The sequence below is a fragment of the Salvia miltiorrhiza genome, chromosome 7, assembly GCF_028751815.1.
Source record: "Salvia miltiorrhiza cultivar Shanhuang (shh) chromosome 7, IMPLAD_Smil_shh, whole genome shotgun sequence".
Classification (NCBI taxonomy): domain Eukaryota; kingdom Viridiplantae; phylum Streptophyta; class Magnoliopsida; order Lamiales; family Lamiaceae; genus Salvia; species Salvia miltiorrhiza.
The window spans coordinates 47,669,845-47,686,962 of NC_080393.1; the positions used below are offsets into that span (position 1 = coordinate 47,669,845).

General features: G+C 41.1%; 1 protein-coding gene across 7 annotated transcripts; it reads left to right on the plus strand.

Annotated features, from left to right (window-relative positions):
• Positions 1-9,513: 9,513 nt before the first annotated feature.
• On the plus strand, positions 9,514-16,408 carry LOC130992744 (uncharacterized vacuolar membrane protein YML018C). 7 transcript variants are annotated; one of them, XM_057917481.1, is made up of 6 exons: positions 9,545-9,725; positions 11,727-11,901; positions 12,613-13,299; positions 13,630-14,053; positions 15,964-16,055; positions 16,150-16,408. In XM_057917481.1, exons 3-6 carry the CDS (start codon positions 12,784-12,786, stop codon positions 16,369-16,371), a joined length of 1,254 nt encoding a protein of 417 aa, XP_057773464.1. In that variant the 5' UTR covers positions 9,545-9,725; positions 11,727-11,901; positions 12,613-12,783; the 3' UTR covers positions 16,372-16,408. The 7 variants fall into 7 exon arrangements, with proteins under 7 accessions (XP_057773467.1, XP_057773468.1, XP_057773464.1 ...); XM_057917485.1 differs by lacking the exon at positions 11,727-11,901 and having other exon boundaries at positions 9,542-9,725; positions 12,613-13,221; XM_057917480.1 differs by lacking the exon at positions 11,727-11,901.
• The last annotated feature ends 710 nt before the right edge of the window (positions 16,409-17,118 follow it).

Genomic DNA, 17,118 nt, shown 5'->3' on the forward strand with positions numbered 1-17,118 from the left:
GACAACCCGACAGGGCTATAGCCCTAAACCCCATGGGTTGGCCCGAACATCCCTAATGCTAACTCTTATGCAATACCTTTCCTCATCAGTCAACTCAGCAGTAGATTTGTAAGGACGTAGAGTAGCTGGCACATAATTGTGCTCTTCAACAACAATAATAAATTCCACGTTGCATTTCCATTCAACAAAATTCAAACCAATAAGAAGATTTTGCGCAAGAAGATTAAGAATTGGAGACATGGTCATATCTGAAATTGTAAACAAATAACATGTCAGAACATGATTGCACATAATTCGTAATAACAATATTGTAACCTTTTGATAAAACAATATTGATGAAACCTCAAACTACCTAAGGAATCTCATGTATCAGACATGTAGTGTGGATGTTTGCACATAACCCCCCCAATCAAACTATCAACCTAGTTGTTTAATCTCAATCCATGTCAACTTAACATTTTGACTAATAAAATTAATGGTTGGATCTTAACAAGATCATATCATATTTAAGGAGCGACTCTAATGGGGAGTTGTACTTAATATGATATTTAAGCATTGCCCATAATCTAACCTTGAACATTAATTTCTGAAAATTGATATACTCACTCGCTTTCAATTTAATATTTTAGTTATTTTGTTTAATTACGTACATCCTGAAACATGTTTTTCCTAGAACTCAACATGCAAAACATGATCACAAAAATTATGAAACATGCTTAATAAATAAAATTTAAAACCTAGCATGCTCGTCTAAGCACAATTAATAAATAAATATCAATAAAATTGGATATGCTACAATGCTTAAACATACACTACATGCTCTTGCATAATTATTAAAATTCACAACATGCTTAGAACAATAAATAAATAAAATAAAACTTGTTCATCGTCGCTCATTCGTAGAATAACCCATTACAATAAAATAGAAAAGAACAAAATAAAATAAAACTTCTAAAATGGCAAAAAAAGCGCACTGGGCCATGAAAACGGCCCTAAACCGCCAATAACAACACTTGGGCCTTAAAGGGAGGTGCTCAAGCCCAACTCGGACCAAGCCCAGACCTAGGGGTGAGCATCGGGTCGGACCCGAACTGTCCTGGAACGACCCGCCGGGACCGACGACTTGAATTTTTTTAAAAAGTGGACCGACCCGAACCAAAATGTAAGGAAGGACCGGCCTGAACTCGAACATTGGCTCCGGTTCGGTCCAGGTCCAACCCACAGAATTTTCAATTTTTGTTTTTTGATAAATTAACAGTATCGAATAAAGAAATTTAAAAACCGCGCCGCATGAGACTCGAACCCAAGACCTTTGGCCTTAGGCAATAACCCCTTACTGCTTGGAAAATTTTTATTTTCCATTATGCTAGTCTATGATATACTTTGATATTTTAGGATATACTAAGAAAACATCAACCTCCAACTTTCAAGAAGATCTCACTCGAGGAATGTGGAAAATGGGCTATTGTGAATTACAAAATTTCCCTACAAAGAAAATGGCAGACCAAAACCCACAGAATATATGCAACCAACCACAACATATTTTGCGACATAATTAGTTTGAAGGCCTTGACATGGTGCTTGAGCTATTAATCATTGCATACCTTAGATGCAAGCGTGAAACGGAGGCGGTCGTTGATGAGGCGGCGCAGCCTGCTGTTAGGCGGGGCCGGGTCCAACGAATCGAGGTTGCTGCGGGGCCGCACAGCCTGTTGTGCTCGCGCTTTGAGTCGCGTTGTGTGCGTCTGAGAAGGCCGGAGGCAGAGGAAAAGTCCGACGAGAAGGCTATTGCTTGGTCGCGCGTCGCGTCGCGTCGCGTCGCGTGCATCTTAGATAGTTTATTAATATTAAATAAAATCTAATTTGTTTATTATATAGTTATTTTATAGGTTCGAATCGGTCCAGGTTTCAGTGGGTTCGAGCGGGTTACGACTGTAGAGGCTAAAATCTACAATTAAAGTTGACGTCTGCACGTCCGGATAGATTGGGCACTAGCAACCTGTCAACACAAGAACACGTAAGAGCCCTAGGTTGAGCACCGGGTGGGGGTGTCGACCGTAGAGCCTCTGACGCTCAAGTCAGTATCGGAATAACAAAATAGAATGATAAGCGAATTGAAATAGAGAGAAAGGCAGGCTGGAGTGTGCGGTTACTCCAGGCTGTAAGCGGCGTCGGAGGGTGGAAACGGTGACAGTGTGTTGTGATAATGGAATATGGGAGGCTGAGATAGGCCAAGTTGGCTAGGCGGCGGAGTAGAGAGAATTCAAGGAGTCGATAGCAAGTAAGATTTTTTCGTGTCCTTTGTAACCTAGTCAGTCTGTCTATATAAAGGGCAGCCAGCCGCTAGGGTTTTACAAGCTGACTTTATCCGTCCACGCTTTCCACTTCCAAGTTGTTGCGATTTGGACGGGATCATAAAGGTTCATCCTTTGACTGTGTCAGCTTGGCGAAAGATATTTTTTAGGGTTGATGGCTAGGTCATGTGACTTTGTCAACAAGGTGGGCGGTAACCCTTGGGCCGGATGTGAAACCTCCAGCCTGGTTATCGATTCAAGTTGATCTATAGCTTCTTGGGCTAGATGGACCAATATGCTTGACTGACTGGGCCTCTTAGGGTCGTGCCAGATTGGCGAGCTAACTTGATGGGTTTGGGCCAAGTGCGATTTATCCAACCGGACTATTGAGACAAGTTGGACTTGAAGTTTGTCGGGCTGAATTGACCGGGCTGTTTAGCTCATTGGTCCAACTTGAAAGATTAATTGGGTTGGATTGACCAGGTTGCTTGGCTTGCTGAGCCAGCCTGGAGTGCTGATTGGATACGGGTCATGTTGACGAATTTTGCCCACTACAGTTAGCCCCCCACTCTACAATTAGAATTTTCTAATTGGAGAGTCATTATAGCTATTCCGTATAGGTGAATGTCTCGGAACGTCGGGTTGTCTCAGTTGGTATAACCAATCGGTTTGTAGAAAAATTCACGTCAGTCTTTCAAAATAGACGGCGTGGACAAGTTCGGATTTTTAAATGCCAGCTTGTAAATATGTGAGTCAAGTTGGATCGGTTTGCCAACGTGGGATTTGGTACTTCATAAGCTCGGAGTGATTGATCAATCTTGAAGTTTATTTTTTTTGAAATACAACTTGTAGAGCTTTGGAGCGCTTCACCAGCATGGGGGTTTCTTTTCCCCTTGTTCTTTTGAAATTTGGAGCTTGATAACTTGAAATAGGTAAGTAGCTTTCGGCTTGGAATTTTGAAATAGGCAAATTTTTAACTGCTCCAGCCTTTAATTGTTCCAGCCTGGCTGGTTTGTCGAAATACTCGGCTGCTTCCAGTTTGGAGTTTCGAACCTTAATTTTCAATAGGTAAGTATTTATTGGCTTGAAATTTTGAAATAGGCAAATTTTTAATTGCTCCATCCTGGATCTAATTGTCGAAATAATTAAATGCTCCAGCTTGTAATATTTTGAAATGGGCGAATTTCCAATTACTCCAACCTGATTTGTATGTCGAAAATAAGTTTATTATTGCTCCAGCCTGTATGCAACATATTGGATTTAATTTTCCAATGGGCTGATTCCAGCCTGGCTCGCGAAAAGAGGAGGGGACGATTTAAATGGGCTATGCTCCAGCCTGGCTCGCAAAATGAAGAAAAGGCAGATCCCCTTTCTCTCTTATCTGGTTCGAACAGAAGAAGATGGGAGATATCCCTATCTTCCCGTCTCATTCCCTCCATCGACAAACAACGACAACCACCTCCGTTTCGCCGACGCCGTTCAGACCCTAGCTCCGTCGGAAGGAGGGTCGTTGCGGTGGCAGTCGCATCTGCCTCGAAGAGCGAAGATTGGCGGCGATTGGTGCCTAGGGTTTCAGGCGCGGCTTCGTGGCTACGACTGTTGGGTGAGGACCGGCCAGGAGGCGGCGCCCTTCGCCGGATATTCGAAGGAGAAGGGTTTGTTTGCTGGATCTGTGGGTTTTTTTTTTGCGCCGCCGCTCGATTGACGACGGTGGTAACTGAGATGGAGAAGGAGTCGAGAGAGAGGGGTGAAACCGAGCGACGATTTCGCCGGAGATAGAAACTGGAAGGGGTGTCCCTCTTTCTTTCTGAGTATTATCAGAACTTGATGTGGCTTGATTTTGCATGCAATGTTGTCGGAGTTTGGGGAGTGGGAAGAGAAGAGATGAATTAGGGCGGCAAGTCGGACAAGCTGTGACGACAAAGTCTGTCCCTGCTCGATTCGAGAAGAGGTGAATTTGGCCGCACACGCTTGCTAGGGAGATGAGATGGTGTGAGGAGGCAACGACAATTGCGATTTGGGGCCTAAAGCTCTCAGGCGGCGTCGCGGTGGTTGCATGGTGGCTGCTGCCATCGGAGATGAGGCGTCACGCCATCGCAAGGATAACTATGGCTTCGAGAACTGGGTGGTCGGAGAGGCGAGGCGTGCGGTGGTTGCGTGGTGTCGTCGGCGGCAGTTTCTATTTTGCGAGATGAGAGAGACAGAGCTGGGGGAGCCGAACCCGGCGGCTCTCTGGGGCAAATCATGCTATGATTTCTTATATCTTTTGGAATTCTTATAATTTAAGATAAATTTGAGTGAGGAGCTCTCGGTGGATTTAATTGGGAAGCTTTTGTTGGTAGATATGCATCTTCAGGGGGTAAGGCATCTTCATGAACTTTCGTATAGGAACAGTCCATTTTCTTTAGATTTTTTAAAGCCGTAGTTGATGGCGTGATATATATATTTTGTTCGTTGGTAATCCACGTGGACTGATGCTTGGTGGGTCGAAAGGTGAACTATCGCAGCTTTGATTGTTGTTGGTGGAGTTTTTCTGCAAATGGTTTACTTGCAGCATCTGTAAACAAATTTGTGCGGCCTTTACGGGCTTACAGCAAAAGGAAATTTCTTGGATGTTGATTTGTGTGTATCACTAGCAATTGTATAGAAGTCGAGCTTGGTGTATGTTTTATCTCCAGCTTGAACTTTAGACCATTGGGTCGGTTTGAGCTATTTATCTTATTAGGATGTTTCATTTGTGAACTTTTGGAAAGTCGACATTGCTAGATATCTGCGAGATTTGCCTTATTCTATAATTCGATGTGGTTTGCTTGATTATCATGTTCTCGATAACGTATGGATTGGTGCAATATATTGCAGCTTGTATATCGAAAGAACAACGATATGTTAAAGAGATGCATAGACACAGCTTGTCATTTTATTTTCATTTCGAATTTTCCAGCCTGAAATTAATGTTGGACAATTTTATTGCATCTAGACAGAACCAGGCTGGATTCGTATGTGTCGCCTTGTATGTCATTTTGATATGTATACTTGTATTTATTTTTCGTATAAATCCGTTTAGGGCATATATGAGCCTTATTGAAATCATGGATTCAATATCATATGGATTGACACAATGTAGCTTGTATATTCGAAAGCACACCAATATGTCGAAGAGATGAATAGATGCAGCTTGTCCTTCTCATCTTCATTTTGTTGTACCAGCCTGGACCGAATGATGGAGAGTTTATTGTTTTTTTAGTAAGGCCAAGCTGGACTTTGATTTTCTTTTGGTTATACAAGTTGGAATCGACTGATATTAGCCAACTTGTCATTTGCGTTTGACTTGGGCGAGTTGTGTCCCACCTTGGAGTGCTAACTGATTATATAGTTTCATGCAACATGTCGACTTGGGAGTATTTTTACCAATCAAAATCTTCTAATTGTAGAGTTGTTGGCTCTGAATTGTCCAAACACAATAATTGAAGTCGAAGCAAGTTGGAATTCATTAGATTTGGGTCGTACTGATTTCTACCAATTGTGGCTATCTCGTTGATTGTTCCAAGCTGGGTGGTTCATTTGACTGGATGGCTAGAGATCAAAGGTCTTGGACTCTATGTTGTGATGATGATTTCTTCCTTATAGATCCAGGTTGACGTTGTCCGTGTAGGTGGGTCATCATTAGCGGCTTGTATCTCGCAGGCTGAGACATGTAGATTTGAGGTTGGTGGCTGCACTCCGGAGAGTTGCCTACATACCTCTTGCGAGGATCAAGCCAAATGTAGTTCTTGGGTCGGACTAAGCTCCGTAGAGCCATGCTCCGTAGAGTTGCCTACATACCCTTTGACGGGATCAAGTCCGATGTAGTTCCGACTTGGCCTGGGTAAAATTGTTAGTAACAGTGTGGAAAAAATTATAAACTTAACGAAAAAAATAAATAATTGAATGGAAAGTTTAGAAATGATAAGACCGAAGATGGATGGCGTTCCAGCTGTTGCTGATGTCGCGCCCATCTTTGTCTTGCAGCTTGTAAGCGCCATTGCTGAACACCTTAGTGATCAAGTATGGGCCTTCCCAAGTTGGACCCAGCTTGCAAGCTCCGATTTCCTTGGTGTTTTGGAATACACGTCGGAGTAACCAATCGCCCAGCTTGAACGTCCGAGTGCGAACATGCCGGTTGTAGTGTCTGGCGACACTCTGCTGGTAGGATGCAAGCCGTAGTCTTGCCGTATCTCTCTTTTCATCCAGTGTGTCTGCTTGGTGAAGATCGGTGATGGCTGTATTGATCTTCCTCCCACTTGATTTGTGCCCATGCCTTGGCGAGGACATCTTCCATTGTTCTACAAGGGTATTTGGTGAGGTCTTTGTAGAGGTCCGAGTCGGGCAGGAGACCCTTTCGAAAGGCAGTGATCGCTGTCTGGGTGCTGCAATTTGTAATGGACACCTTCTCCTTGTTAAATCGACCTATGTAGTCTCGAAGGGACTCGTCACGTCGTTGGATCACGGCGTAAAGATCCTCTGATATCTTTTCAAGTTTCCTGCTACTAGCATATTGCTGCACAAATATATCGGTTAGTTGAGCAAAACTTGAAATAGAATAATTGGGAAGGTTAGTATACCACTGGAGGGCCGGTCCTGTCAAACTAGAACCGAACCCCTTACACATGCAGGCCTGCCTCAATTCACGAGGAATTGCTACAGTGAACATCCGTTGCTTGTATTGAGCTATGTGGTCGGTCGGATCCGTTGTTCCATCAAACATTTGCATGATTGGAAAGTTGAACTTGACGGGCATTTCAACTAGAGCAATTTCATCCACAAACGGCGAGTCGGCGTAGCAATTCTCTGAGCTTTTGTGGATGGGTGCCGGGACACCAGGAATTCGCTGGATCAGGGCCTCCATTTCGGCCAACTTTCTTGCCAGGACATCGTCTCTTATTGCATACGGGTCGATCGCGGTTGGTTGGGCGAATTCATTCCCAAACAACTGTTCTTGGGCGATCTCCCTCTGACTGGGTCCGTCCGCCTGTTGATTGGGTTGGCTTGGCGCGACCGCCAGGTTGGGCCCCAGTATAGTAGGTTGTGTGCCTCCTACGACGGCATTGCTCATTGCTATGCCCGGGGTGGTAAAGTTGGTTCGGGCGAGTTGTCCTCCGATGGTGGTTGTTCCATCCTGTCGGAGTGTTCCTGCATTCAAAGTAGTACGGCCTGGATCAGTCAGGTTACTAACGACATTGCGGTTTCTTACCGAAGATGATGGATCCATCATGAGATGGTTGGATCCGTCCTTGTGAGTGATCGGTGTATCTCCCAGGGGTTGCATGGAAGATAATTGGGCTCGGAAGCCGGGAGGTTCGATGATCTCGATAGGCTCCATGGCTTCGAGACGGTCATACAAGTTGGCATTCTCCTTTTCCAACTTCTTGCACCTCTCCCGTTCCTGATTCATCTGTTCAGTCAGTGCGGAAATCTGGGCGGCTAGGTCAGCCTGAGTAGTTTGAGCAACCACGTGGGGTGCGTCAGGAGTTTCAGATCCGTCGCGACCGTCAGACATGATTGATGCTTGTAGAGATCTACGGAAAGTGCGTTGATTCGCTTGATTGCTAGGGCCCCACGGTGGGCGCCAAATTGTAGAGGCTAAAATCTACAATTGAAGTTGACGTCTGCACGTCCGGATAGATTGGGCACTAGCAACCTGTCAACACAAGAACACGTAAGAGCCCTAGGTTGAGCACCGGGTGGGGGTGTCGACCGTAGAGCCTCCGACGCTCAAGTCAGTATCGGAATAACAAAATAGAATGATAAGCGAATTGAAATAGAGAGAAAGGCAGGCTGGAGTGTGCGGTTACTCCAGGCTGTAAGCGGCGTCGGAGGGTGGAAACGGTGACAGTGTGTTGTGATAATGGAATATGGGAGGCGGAGATAGGCCAAGTTGGCTAGGCGGCGGAGTAGAGAGAATTCAAGGAGTCGATAGCAAGTAAGATTTTTTCGTGTCCTTTGTAACCTAGTCAGTCTGTCTATATAAAGGGCAGCCAGCCGCTAGGGTTTTACAAGCTGACTTTATCCGTCCACGCTTTCCACTTCCAAGTTGTTGCGATTTGGACGGGATCATAAAGGTTCATCCTTTGACTGTGTCAGCTTGGCGAAAGATATTTTTTAGGGTTGATGGCTAGGTCATGTGACTTTGTCAACAAGGTGGGCGGTAACCCTTGGGCCGGATGTGAAACCTCCAGCCTGGTTATCGATTCAAGTTGATCTATAGCTTCTTGGGCTAGATGGACCAATATGCTTGACTGACTGGGCCTCTTAGGGTTGTGCCAGATTGGCGAGCTAACTTGATGGGTTTGGGCCAAGTGCGATTTATCCAACCGAACTATTGAGACAAGTTGGACTTGAAGTTTGTCGGGCTGAATTGACCGGGCTGTTTAGCTCATTGGTCCAACTTGAAAGATTAATTGGGTTGGATTGACCAGGTTGTTTGGCTTGCTGAGCCAGCCTGGAGTGCTGATTGGATACGGGTCATGTTGACGAATTTTGCCCACTACAACGACCCGGATCGACCTGAAATTTATTCGGTCCCAAAAATAAGACCCGGCACCGTTTGTGTCTATTGAGTTGGCCCGGGTCTGTGTAACGGGTTTCGTTTGAGTTTGCTTACCCCTACCCAGACCAGCCAAGACCCATGCCTGACCCTATGACCCGTGCCTGACTTAAATCTGCGGCCCGTCTCGCTTGATTCGCTACGAATACACATACGCAGCTAGGGTTTTGAAACCCTAGTCGCCTTCACCCTTCCCTTCGAGTGTTTGTTTTTAAAAAAATCCAAAGAGAGAACAAAAGCAAAAAAGAGAAAAAATGAGAAAGGAAACGAAAAAAATGACATATATTTTTGACACCGGGTCAGAACCACATGTCAGGGCGGGGCGGCTTGAAACTTGCCTTATGTATATATTGAGAATTTGTGATTAGTTATTTATAAAAGGGTTAAAGTACATATTCACCCCTGAAGTCGACACCCCTAGAGCATTGGGCTCCCCAGACTCGGTCGTGGCGCGTTGACCTCCCTGAACTCTCGGAAAAAGGGTGCAAATACACCCCTCCGTTAAATAACGGAGGGGTGTATTTGCACCCTTTTTCCGAGAGTTCAGGGAGGTCAACGCGCCACGACCGAGTCTGGGGAGCCCAATGCTCTAGGGGTGTCGACTTCAGGGGTGAATATGTACTTTAACCGTTTATAAAATAGAATACATGAAAAAAAAGGAAAAAACGAAAAAGGAAAAAGAAAAGGAAAGGAGTTAAATTTTTTGTTATTTTCTCTCTCCTTAAACAAACTCAGCCATTCGTCTCTCTCGCTCGCACACAGCTGCCATAGCAGCAGTTTCTCCAAGCTTTCAAGTTCGATTCCAGGCCCAAGTTTCTGTCTGATTTCAATTTCAAATTCGTATCGAGGTAGGCCTTCACCCTAACTATCTTATGGGAGCCTAATTTTCGAAAATCCCCTTGCTTGAGAAACACAATATTCTCGATTTTGTTGGAGAAATTGGGGGATCGCTTCAATTCTTTAATATGTTGTTGGGTAGATGCATTAGAGATAAATTGTGAGTGGGTTGAGCAAGAATAGGTGTTCTTGATTTTTGATTATTAAATTGAGATGAGATACAAGCACATGAGTATGATGACATTCATATATGTTTTTATTAGATTTATTAAAGCATGTTTTTGGAGAATTTAATTATTTAAATTGTTGAAGTATATGATGTTGGATGATGATTTTGAGGGTATATTTATGATCGTGAGTGTCCAGGAAGCAGGCCATACTAATTAGAGGATTTGTGGAAATTCTGCCATGTTTTCACAGCAGTTTTAATCTGCTGTTTCATCGATTTTTTCTTTATGTAATGGCTTTGAAATTTTAGTATGTTTAGATATGATGTATCTAGTATGTCTCTACAAAATTTTTAAGGTGGTTATGAAAATTGTTGACAGCAACTGTCATCTTTTGGTAGATGTTGCTAAAATGAATGTATCTCTTAAACCATTATAGATTTTGCCTCACCGTTTGTTTAGAGAAACTAGACTCATATATCTTTATAAAAATGTAAGCCTTGTATTTTTATACCCTCGAAAGGAGAGCAGTTTATTCTAGCAATAAGGCTCTGTGTCGCTGTCCAGTTTTTCCTACAGTAAGAATAACTGAGTTTTGTAGCTTATTTGGCTGGTCATATGAACGAATTTCATTGTGAAAATTTTACCAAACTTTCTAGGAGATCTTTGGTATAGTTTGCTTAAGTTTCATGAGTTTTTGTAAAGGTTTGATACGTATTCTAATGACCTCAATAAAATTGGCAGAAACTGTCCAGTTTTGACAGCATTCACCAAAAATGTAATATCTCATAAACCTTTAATCTTTTTGGTTAACTACCACTTTTGGAGTAAACTAAACTTCATGAGATTTTTGTAATGGCATGGTATGGAATTTTATGATAATTGAGTCGCTTGCTATGAATTTTAGAAAGTGCCATAAAAGCAACATTTGATAAAGTGTTGGGAAAGTGGAATGTGGAATGTTGTCAAAACATGAATGTGTTAGCTTTATTAACATTTAAGAAAATGGTTTTTGCATAAGTATATATATGATTTTCTAAGTCTTAAACTTAGTAGATGATAGAATATAGTTGATTGCTTATGCGACAATGTGGCGTGAGTTGTGAGAGCTATGATTAATGCACATACGTGTTGGTATTTGACGCTCGAACAAATGGTTTCGAGCCTAAATGATAGTGATATGATAGAGAGTCATGTGGTTGGTTGATTCATTGAATAAAAGTTTGGAAACAAGTCCACATCGTGTAATACACGCATTAAGACTTCGTTGGATGACACTAATTTAAAAATAGGTCATGACGAATTTTAGTTGACAGTTTTGACACATCGTCAAAGAACTTTTATAACTTTTTGAGTAGTTGTCTGATTCGAGCACCGTTAATTTCTACCGAACCCTGACTCGACTATCTTTCAATTGGCATCTCCCATTACCTAATTCAAATCGAGTGCGAACTGATCCTCTAAGAACGCGGACCGTTTTGCTTAAGTTTGATATTTCTATAGGAATATTCTTTGATTAAGGTTTTTAAATGGAGTTATTAATTATAACATGGTTATAGTTAACTAATTCTACTAAAATGAGGATATTAGTAAGCTAAGAATTTTGCTAGTGATGAGTGTTAGTAAACGAGATAGGATGGATGCTGAGGCCCTAATTTGTTTAAAAGATACTCCCTCTGTCCATCCATTACAAATGTCCCACTTTCCATAATGAGATGTCCCATTACAAATATCCCATTCCTTTTTTGGCAATATATATTCTCTCTTTATACCTAATATTTAAATAATTTCCACAAACTCACTTTATCTACTTTTTACATATTTCTTAATCTTCGTGCCCAAAAGTGGACATTTGTAATGGGACGGAGGGAGTATTAATTGATTGAGAATCGGTCTCCCCTTTCTTAATCAACTTTTACTTCGCGGCTCATCGATTCTTCATTCAATGAATGTCAATTTGGGAAGTAACGGTCAATGGGAAGGAGGACACGCGTGCCCGTTGACTTAAGGACGCAACGAGGTGGGCTTTTCTACGTTAAAATGGATGGTAAATGCGTTGATGTTAAATTTTCTTTTCAAAGCTTGAACCGAAAATATATGTTGAAGTTATTTTATTGGCCATTCATTCAGTGATTAATGATGATCAATGATAATATTATCATTTTAAATATAAATTAAAATTTAAAAAGCTGGATTTATATAAACCTTAGATTTATCTCAATAATAAAACAATCATATTTGAGTTTTGCAATAATCGTCTGGAGTCAACTCAATTACATCCATATTTTTGACCAAAAACCTTGTAAAATGAAGAATGTAGCATATATACCTATACTCATTTCCTGGAATTTATTTGGGGAAACTGCAAAAACTAAAAAACATGTTTCCAGAGGATATAATCCCTTAAAAATGCCTTGAGGAATTTCCCACAATGAATAAGATTCGATGCATTAACCGAAAGATCTCCTTGTTTACTTCCAACTGGTTCGTTGCTCTGCATTGACCTTTTTACGGCATTAATTGTTATCATCAATCTGTTTTTATTAATATGTGGCTTATCACTTCATCTACAAGATTTCTTCCTCGAATGTCGCATTTGCCACGTAGGTTTTATAATTTTGTGTCGTCTAAATTTGTGGATATTGTTCTAGGTTTATTATGCTGTTCTCCTGCAAAACTTGACGCGGAGACGTTTGATTATTCTCAAGCTTTTTCTTCTTTCTTGTCTCAGATTCCGGCAAGAAAACACGTTTTCTATTGGGATTGGTATCAACTGCAGTTTTCTTCTTCATTGATTGGATAGAGATTTTTAAACCAACAATAACAAAATATAAAAAGGGGAAAATAGATATCCTCAGAATCTGAGGCTATTCTTCCAAAGTGTATCTTTGACATTGGGCTGATGAGAGATCAAGTGTGGAGATGGGTTTTAGGGTTGGTTTACATATTTACAGTTGCAACAATATGGATCGCAGCTAGTTTCATTGTACAGTCAGTTGTAGATGAGGGCGTCTCGCCGTTTCTGGTAACCTACATTTGCAATTCATTATTCGTGGTGTATATACCTTTAGTAGAAATTGGGCGGTATTTGGAGGATAGGAATGTAAGCATTTTCTTTTGGTTAAATAAGAGAAATGATGATGCTGCGTTGCAAGACTCTAAGGTTTCAGAAGAGGCTATTCTTCTTCACAATAATGAGGCTGGTGCTATAGAGAATGAATTGAATCCTGATGAACAAGAAGTTGTGGATCATGGTGAAGTTGAGGTTGATTTGAAGCAGTGTGGAGTAGGCAAGGATTTGGATGAGAAAGGGCGTTGGATGCGTTGGAGAATTGCCAAAGTAAGCATCTTGATCTGCCCCATTTGGTTTATGGCGCAGCTCACTTTTAATCTCTCCCTCAAGTACACTACAGTTACTGTAAGAATCTAATCCAATCTTGTATTATATCTCAATGGCTAATTTGATTTATACTTGAAGGTCGTCTTCTTTCATGATTGATAAGATGCATGTTTTAGTATTTTTATCCTCGTTATTAAGATTTTCTCTAATCTCACCCTTTCAATGGGATATGAGTCGAGCAAAGTTAGCTCAAATGATAGAAATTATCTAGGGCTTTGGGATATTCCATAGTTTCAATCCATTATAGTAGATGAATGGATTGGTCTATACTAAACTAATCTATCTAGACCAATTCTCAAAAAGTGAACACCCCGAAAATGTGACATTTGATTTATGTTTTGTATGTAGTCCAATACCATCCTGAGCAGTGCATCCAGTCTGTTCACATTTGTAGTTGCTGTTGTGTTCTTGGGTGAGAAGTTCACTTGGCTGAAGCTGATCAGTGTTCTGCTTTGCATGGGAGGAGTGATCATTGTCAGCCTCGGAGACTCGGGTTCAGGATCAAGTGAGGTTGCCCCAAATCCTGCACTGGGAGATATCCTTTCTCTTTTATCTGCAGCATTTTATTCTGTTTATATAACACTTATTCGCCAGAAATTGCCTGATGAAGACGATAAAGTTCAAGGCCGTGTCAGTATGGCACACTTTCTTGGATTCCTGGGCTTGTTCAACTTGTTAATATTCTTTCCTGTGGCTCTCATTCTTGAGTTGTCAAAGCTTGGGCTTTTCAACACCCTCACTGGGAAGCAATTTGGTCTAATCGTTGGCAAAGGTATAAAATTTTGAGGTCATCTATGGCTAAACCTTTACTTTTCTATCTCGTTTGTTTTACTTAGTCAAGGCAATTTATTTCCTTTCCGTGTTCATTGCATCTATATTCTTGCTTGGTCATCCTATTTTATAAGTTATCCTGCAATGCATTTTCTTCAGGGATTTGTGATAGGTAACACTGCATGTTGCCTATGGTTTGTTCACCCACCTTAGATAATGAATGTATGATGCTGGCTTTTGCTCTTGACCATGATGGTAAAAACAATCACATATTTGATGAATGATAAACAACTGAAGTATGTATTAATGTTGCTTTATAGAGTTAATATATCAAAATATCCATTTTGGTATTGTAAAGATAAAAATAGCCACAAAAAAGATAACGAATAGTCATTTTTTGGCTTTTGTCCTTAATTCACAGGAATTAGCCTTAATTCGCAACTAAAAAGCTTCGTGGAGTATAGTTGTGAATTATTATGATAACATGGATAAAATTGTAAGAGTGATTATTTTATGAAACAATGGTGTCAAATGGCCATATTGAACATGCAAACATAATATTTGGCCACTAATTGAAAAAACACAAATTATGGCCATTAATTAGGCAATATGCCTAATATACCCCTAATTGGGCGGACTGGGTAGGGTCAGGAGCGCGGGTCGCGTGCCGGGTAGGATCAGGCACGCGGGTCGGGTTAGGCACTTATGGCACTAATAGTGCCATAAGTGCCAACGAAATTTTTTTTTTACTCCCCCTGCCATGTCTACCCCCCCAGACCCCCGACCCCACCCACCCCCAAGCCTTGTCTACCCCCAGACCCCCGACCCTACCCACCCCACCCACCCCCACCACCCACCCCAAGCCAAATATTTTTTTTTTTTTACTTCCCCTGCCTTGTCTACCCCCCAGACCCCCAACCCCACCCACCCCCCACCCCCAAGCCAATTTTTTTTTTTACTCCCACTGCCCTGCCTACCCCCCGACCCTACCCCCCCACCCACCCCCAAGCCAAAAGGAACTTTTTAAACACGTCTCCTAGGGTTTAGATATTCCATTTAGGGTTTAGATTATCCAATTAGGGTTTAGATGTTCCATTTAGGGTTTAGATTATCCATTTAGGGTTTAAATGTTCCATTTAGAGTTTAGATGATGCTGTTGTTTCTATATTTGTTCTGCATGTTTGGCACTTATGGTACTATTAGTGTCATAAGTGCTAAAAAGACCATTTTACTTTATTTTATTTTGAATTTTCGTTGGCACTTATGGCACTATTAGTGCCATAAAATAAAATAACAAAAGTAAAATTTGATTTATTTTTATTTAGGGGGAGTAATTTTTTTTTTTGGCTTGGGGGTGGGGTGGGTGGGGTCGGGGGTCTGGGGGGGGGTAGACAGGGCAGGGGGAGTAAAAAAAAAAATTCGTTGGCACTTATGGCACTTATGGCACTAATAGTGCCATAAGTGCCTAACCTGACCCGCGTGCCTGATCCTACCCGGCACGCGACCCGCGCTCCTGACCCTACCCAGTCCGCCCAATTAAGGGCAAAAACGTCCCAAAGCTATAAAAATGGCCAAAATTTATGTTTTTTCAATGAGTGGCCATAATTTGTGTTTTATGATTCATTTTGGCTATTCCAAAATTTTACTCTTATTTTATAGTAATATATATATAGTGACTATGTTATCTTTATAATAGCAAAATAGATATTTAAAGACCGCACCACGGGGGACTCGAACTAAAGACCTTTGACATTGAACATTAATCACCTACCGCTAGGCTAACACACGCGCACATTTCATCGTCTTTTGATCTCTTGTAGTTGTGGTGAAACTATTACCTGATGCTTTTAGAATTACTGTTAGTTGTTCTCTCTACATATATCATCTCTAAGCATCAACTTCCACATTCAGGTTTACTAGACAATGTGGTGAGCGACTACCTATGGGCCAAGGCTGTGCTCCTCACGACGACCACTGTGGCGACAGCGGGCCTTTCGATTCAGGTACCGTTAGCGACCATTGTGGATTCGTTGATTGGGAATATGCCTCATCCGTTGGATTACGTCGGAGCTGTGGCTGTGATGATCGGTTTTGCAGGCCTTAATGTCCCTTCAGATGCTCTTTCTACCACTGGAGAAGCCCATCTTGAATTGGAGACTGGAAATACAAATACAGCAACAAACGTTCACAATGACCTTTGAGATGCTGCTAAGTAGATTTTTGCTTTATAGAGTATACAAGAAAGACTTTTTTCAAAAAAAAAAGAAAAAAAAAAGAAAAGAAAGAGATTACGAGCGGACATGTAATATTAACGGTTAGTTCATTTCAAGTATATAAAAAAAAAGTTTGTTTGTCACGTTCTAAGTGGACGTTTAACTGAGTTTATAATTTTTTTAAAACAACTTACAAAGTATGTTATCGTGAGCTCTCTTCGTCCACTATATCGTTTTCACTGCTATAAACTTCCACTCACAACAATAGTGAGGCCCAAACTTCACTTACAACAATCTCACTATTATCAATTACGATCCACCACTTTCGTCGTCTACAAAGTGGAAATGATATTGTGGACGGAGGGAGTATTATGTACAACAATTAAATTTTTTTAAGTAGAATAGAAATATTTTCCAAGCAATCCATTTTACTCCAATTTATGATAATTTTATTAAATGAAATTGATGTGATAATATTTTTTCATATTCTAATATTTTTTTTTTTAAAGTGGAACCTAATAAAATTTTAGTCTTCCTTCTGATATACAATTGACAAGTATTTTAAGATGCCACAATACAACGTTTAATATGAAAGTTAGACGAAGACTCGTCAATGGTTCAAAAAGAGATAAGGACTTCCAGTAAAAATACTAAAGACTACGGTGTGACCATTTAGGTAAAATGTCAAAAAGTGATTGTCCTTCAAGTATGAAGATACCATGCAACAATACCATCCAACCTAGAAAATAAATTAGAAAAAATAAAAAATATAGTAATGTCGCCCTTGTAAAACTAAGAGATTACAATGAATCCTCACAGATTCTTTTTCCTGTGTTTGGAAATACAAAAATTA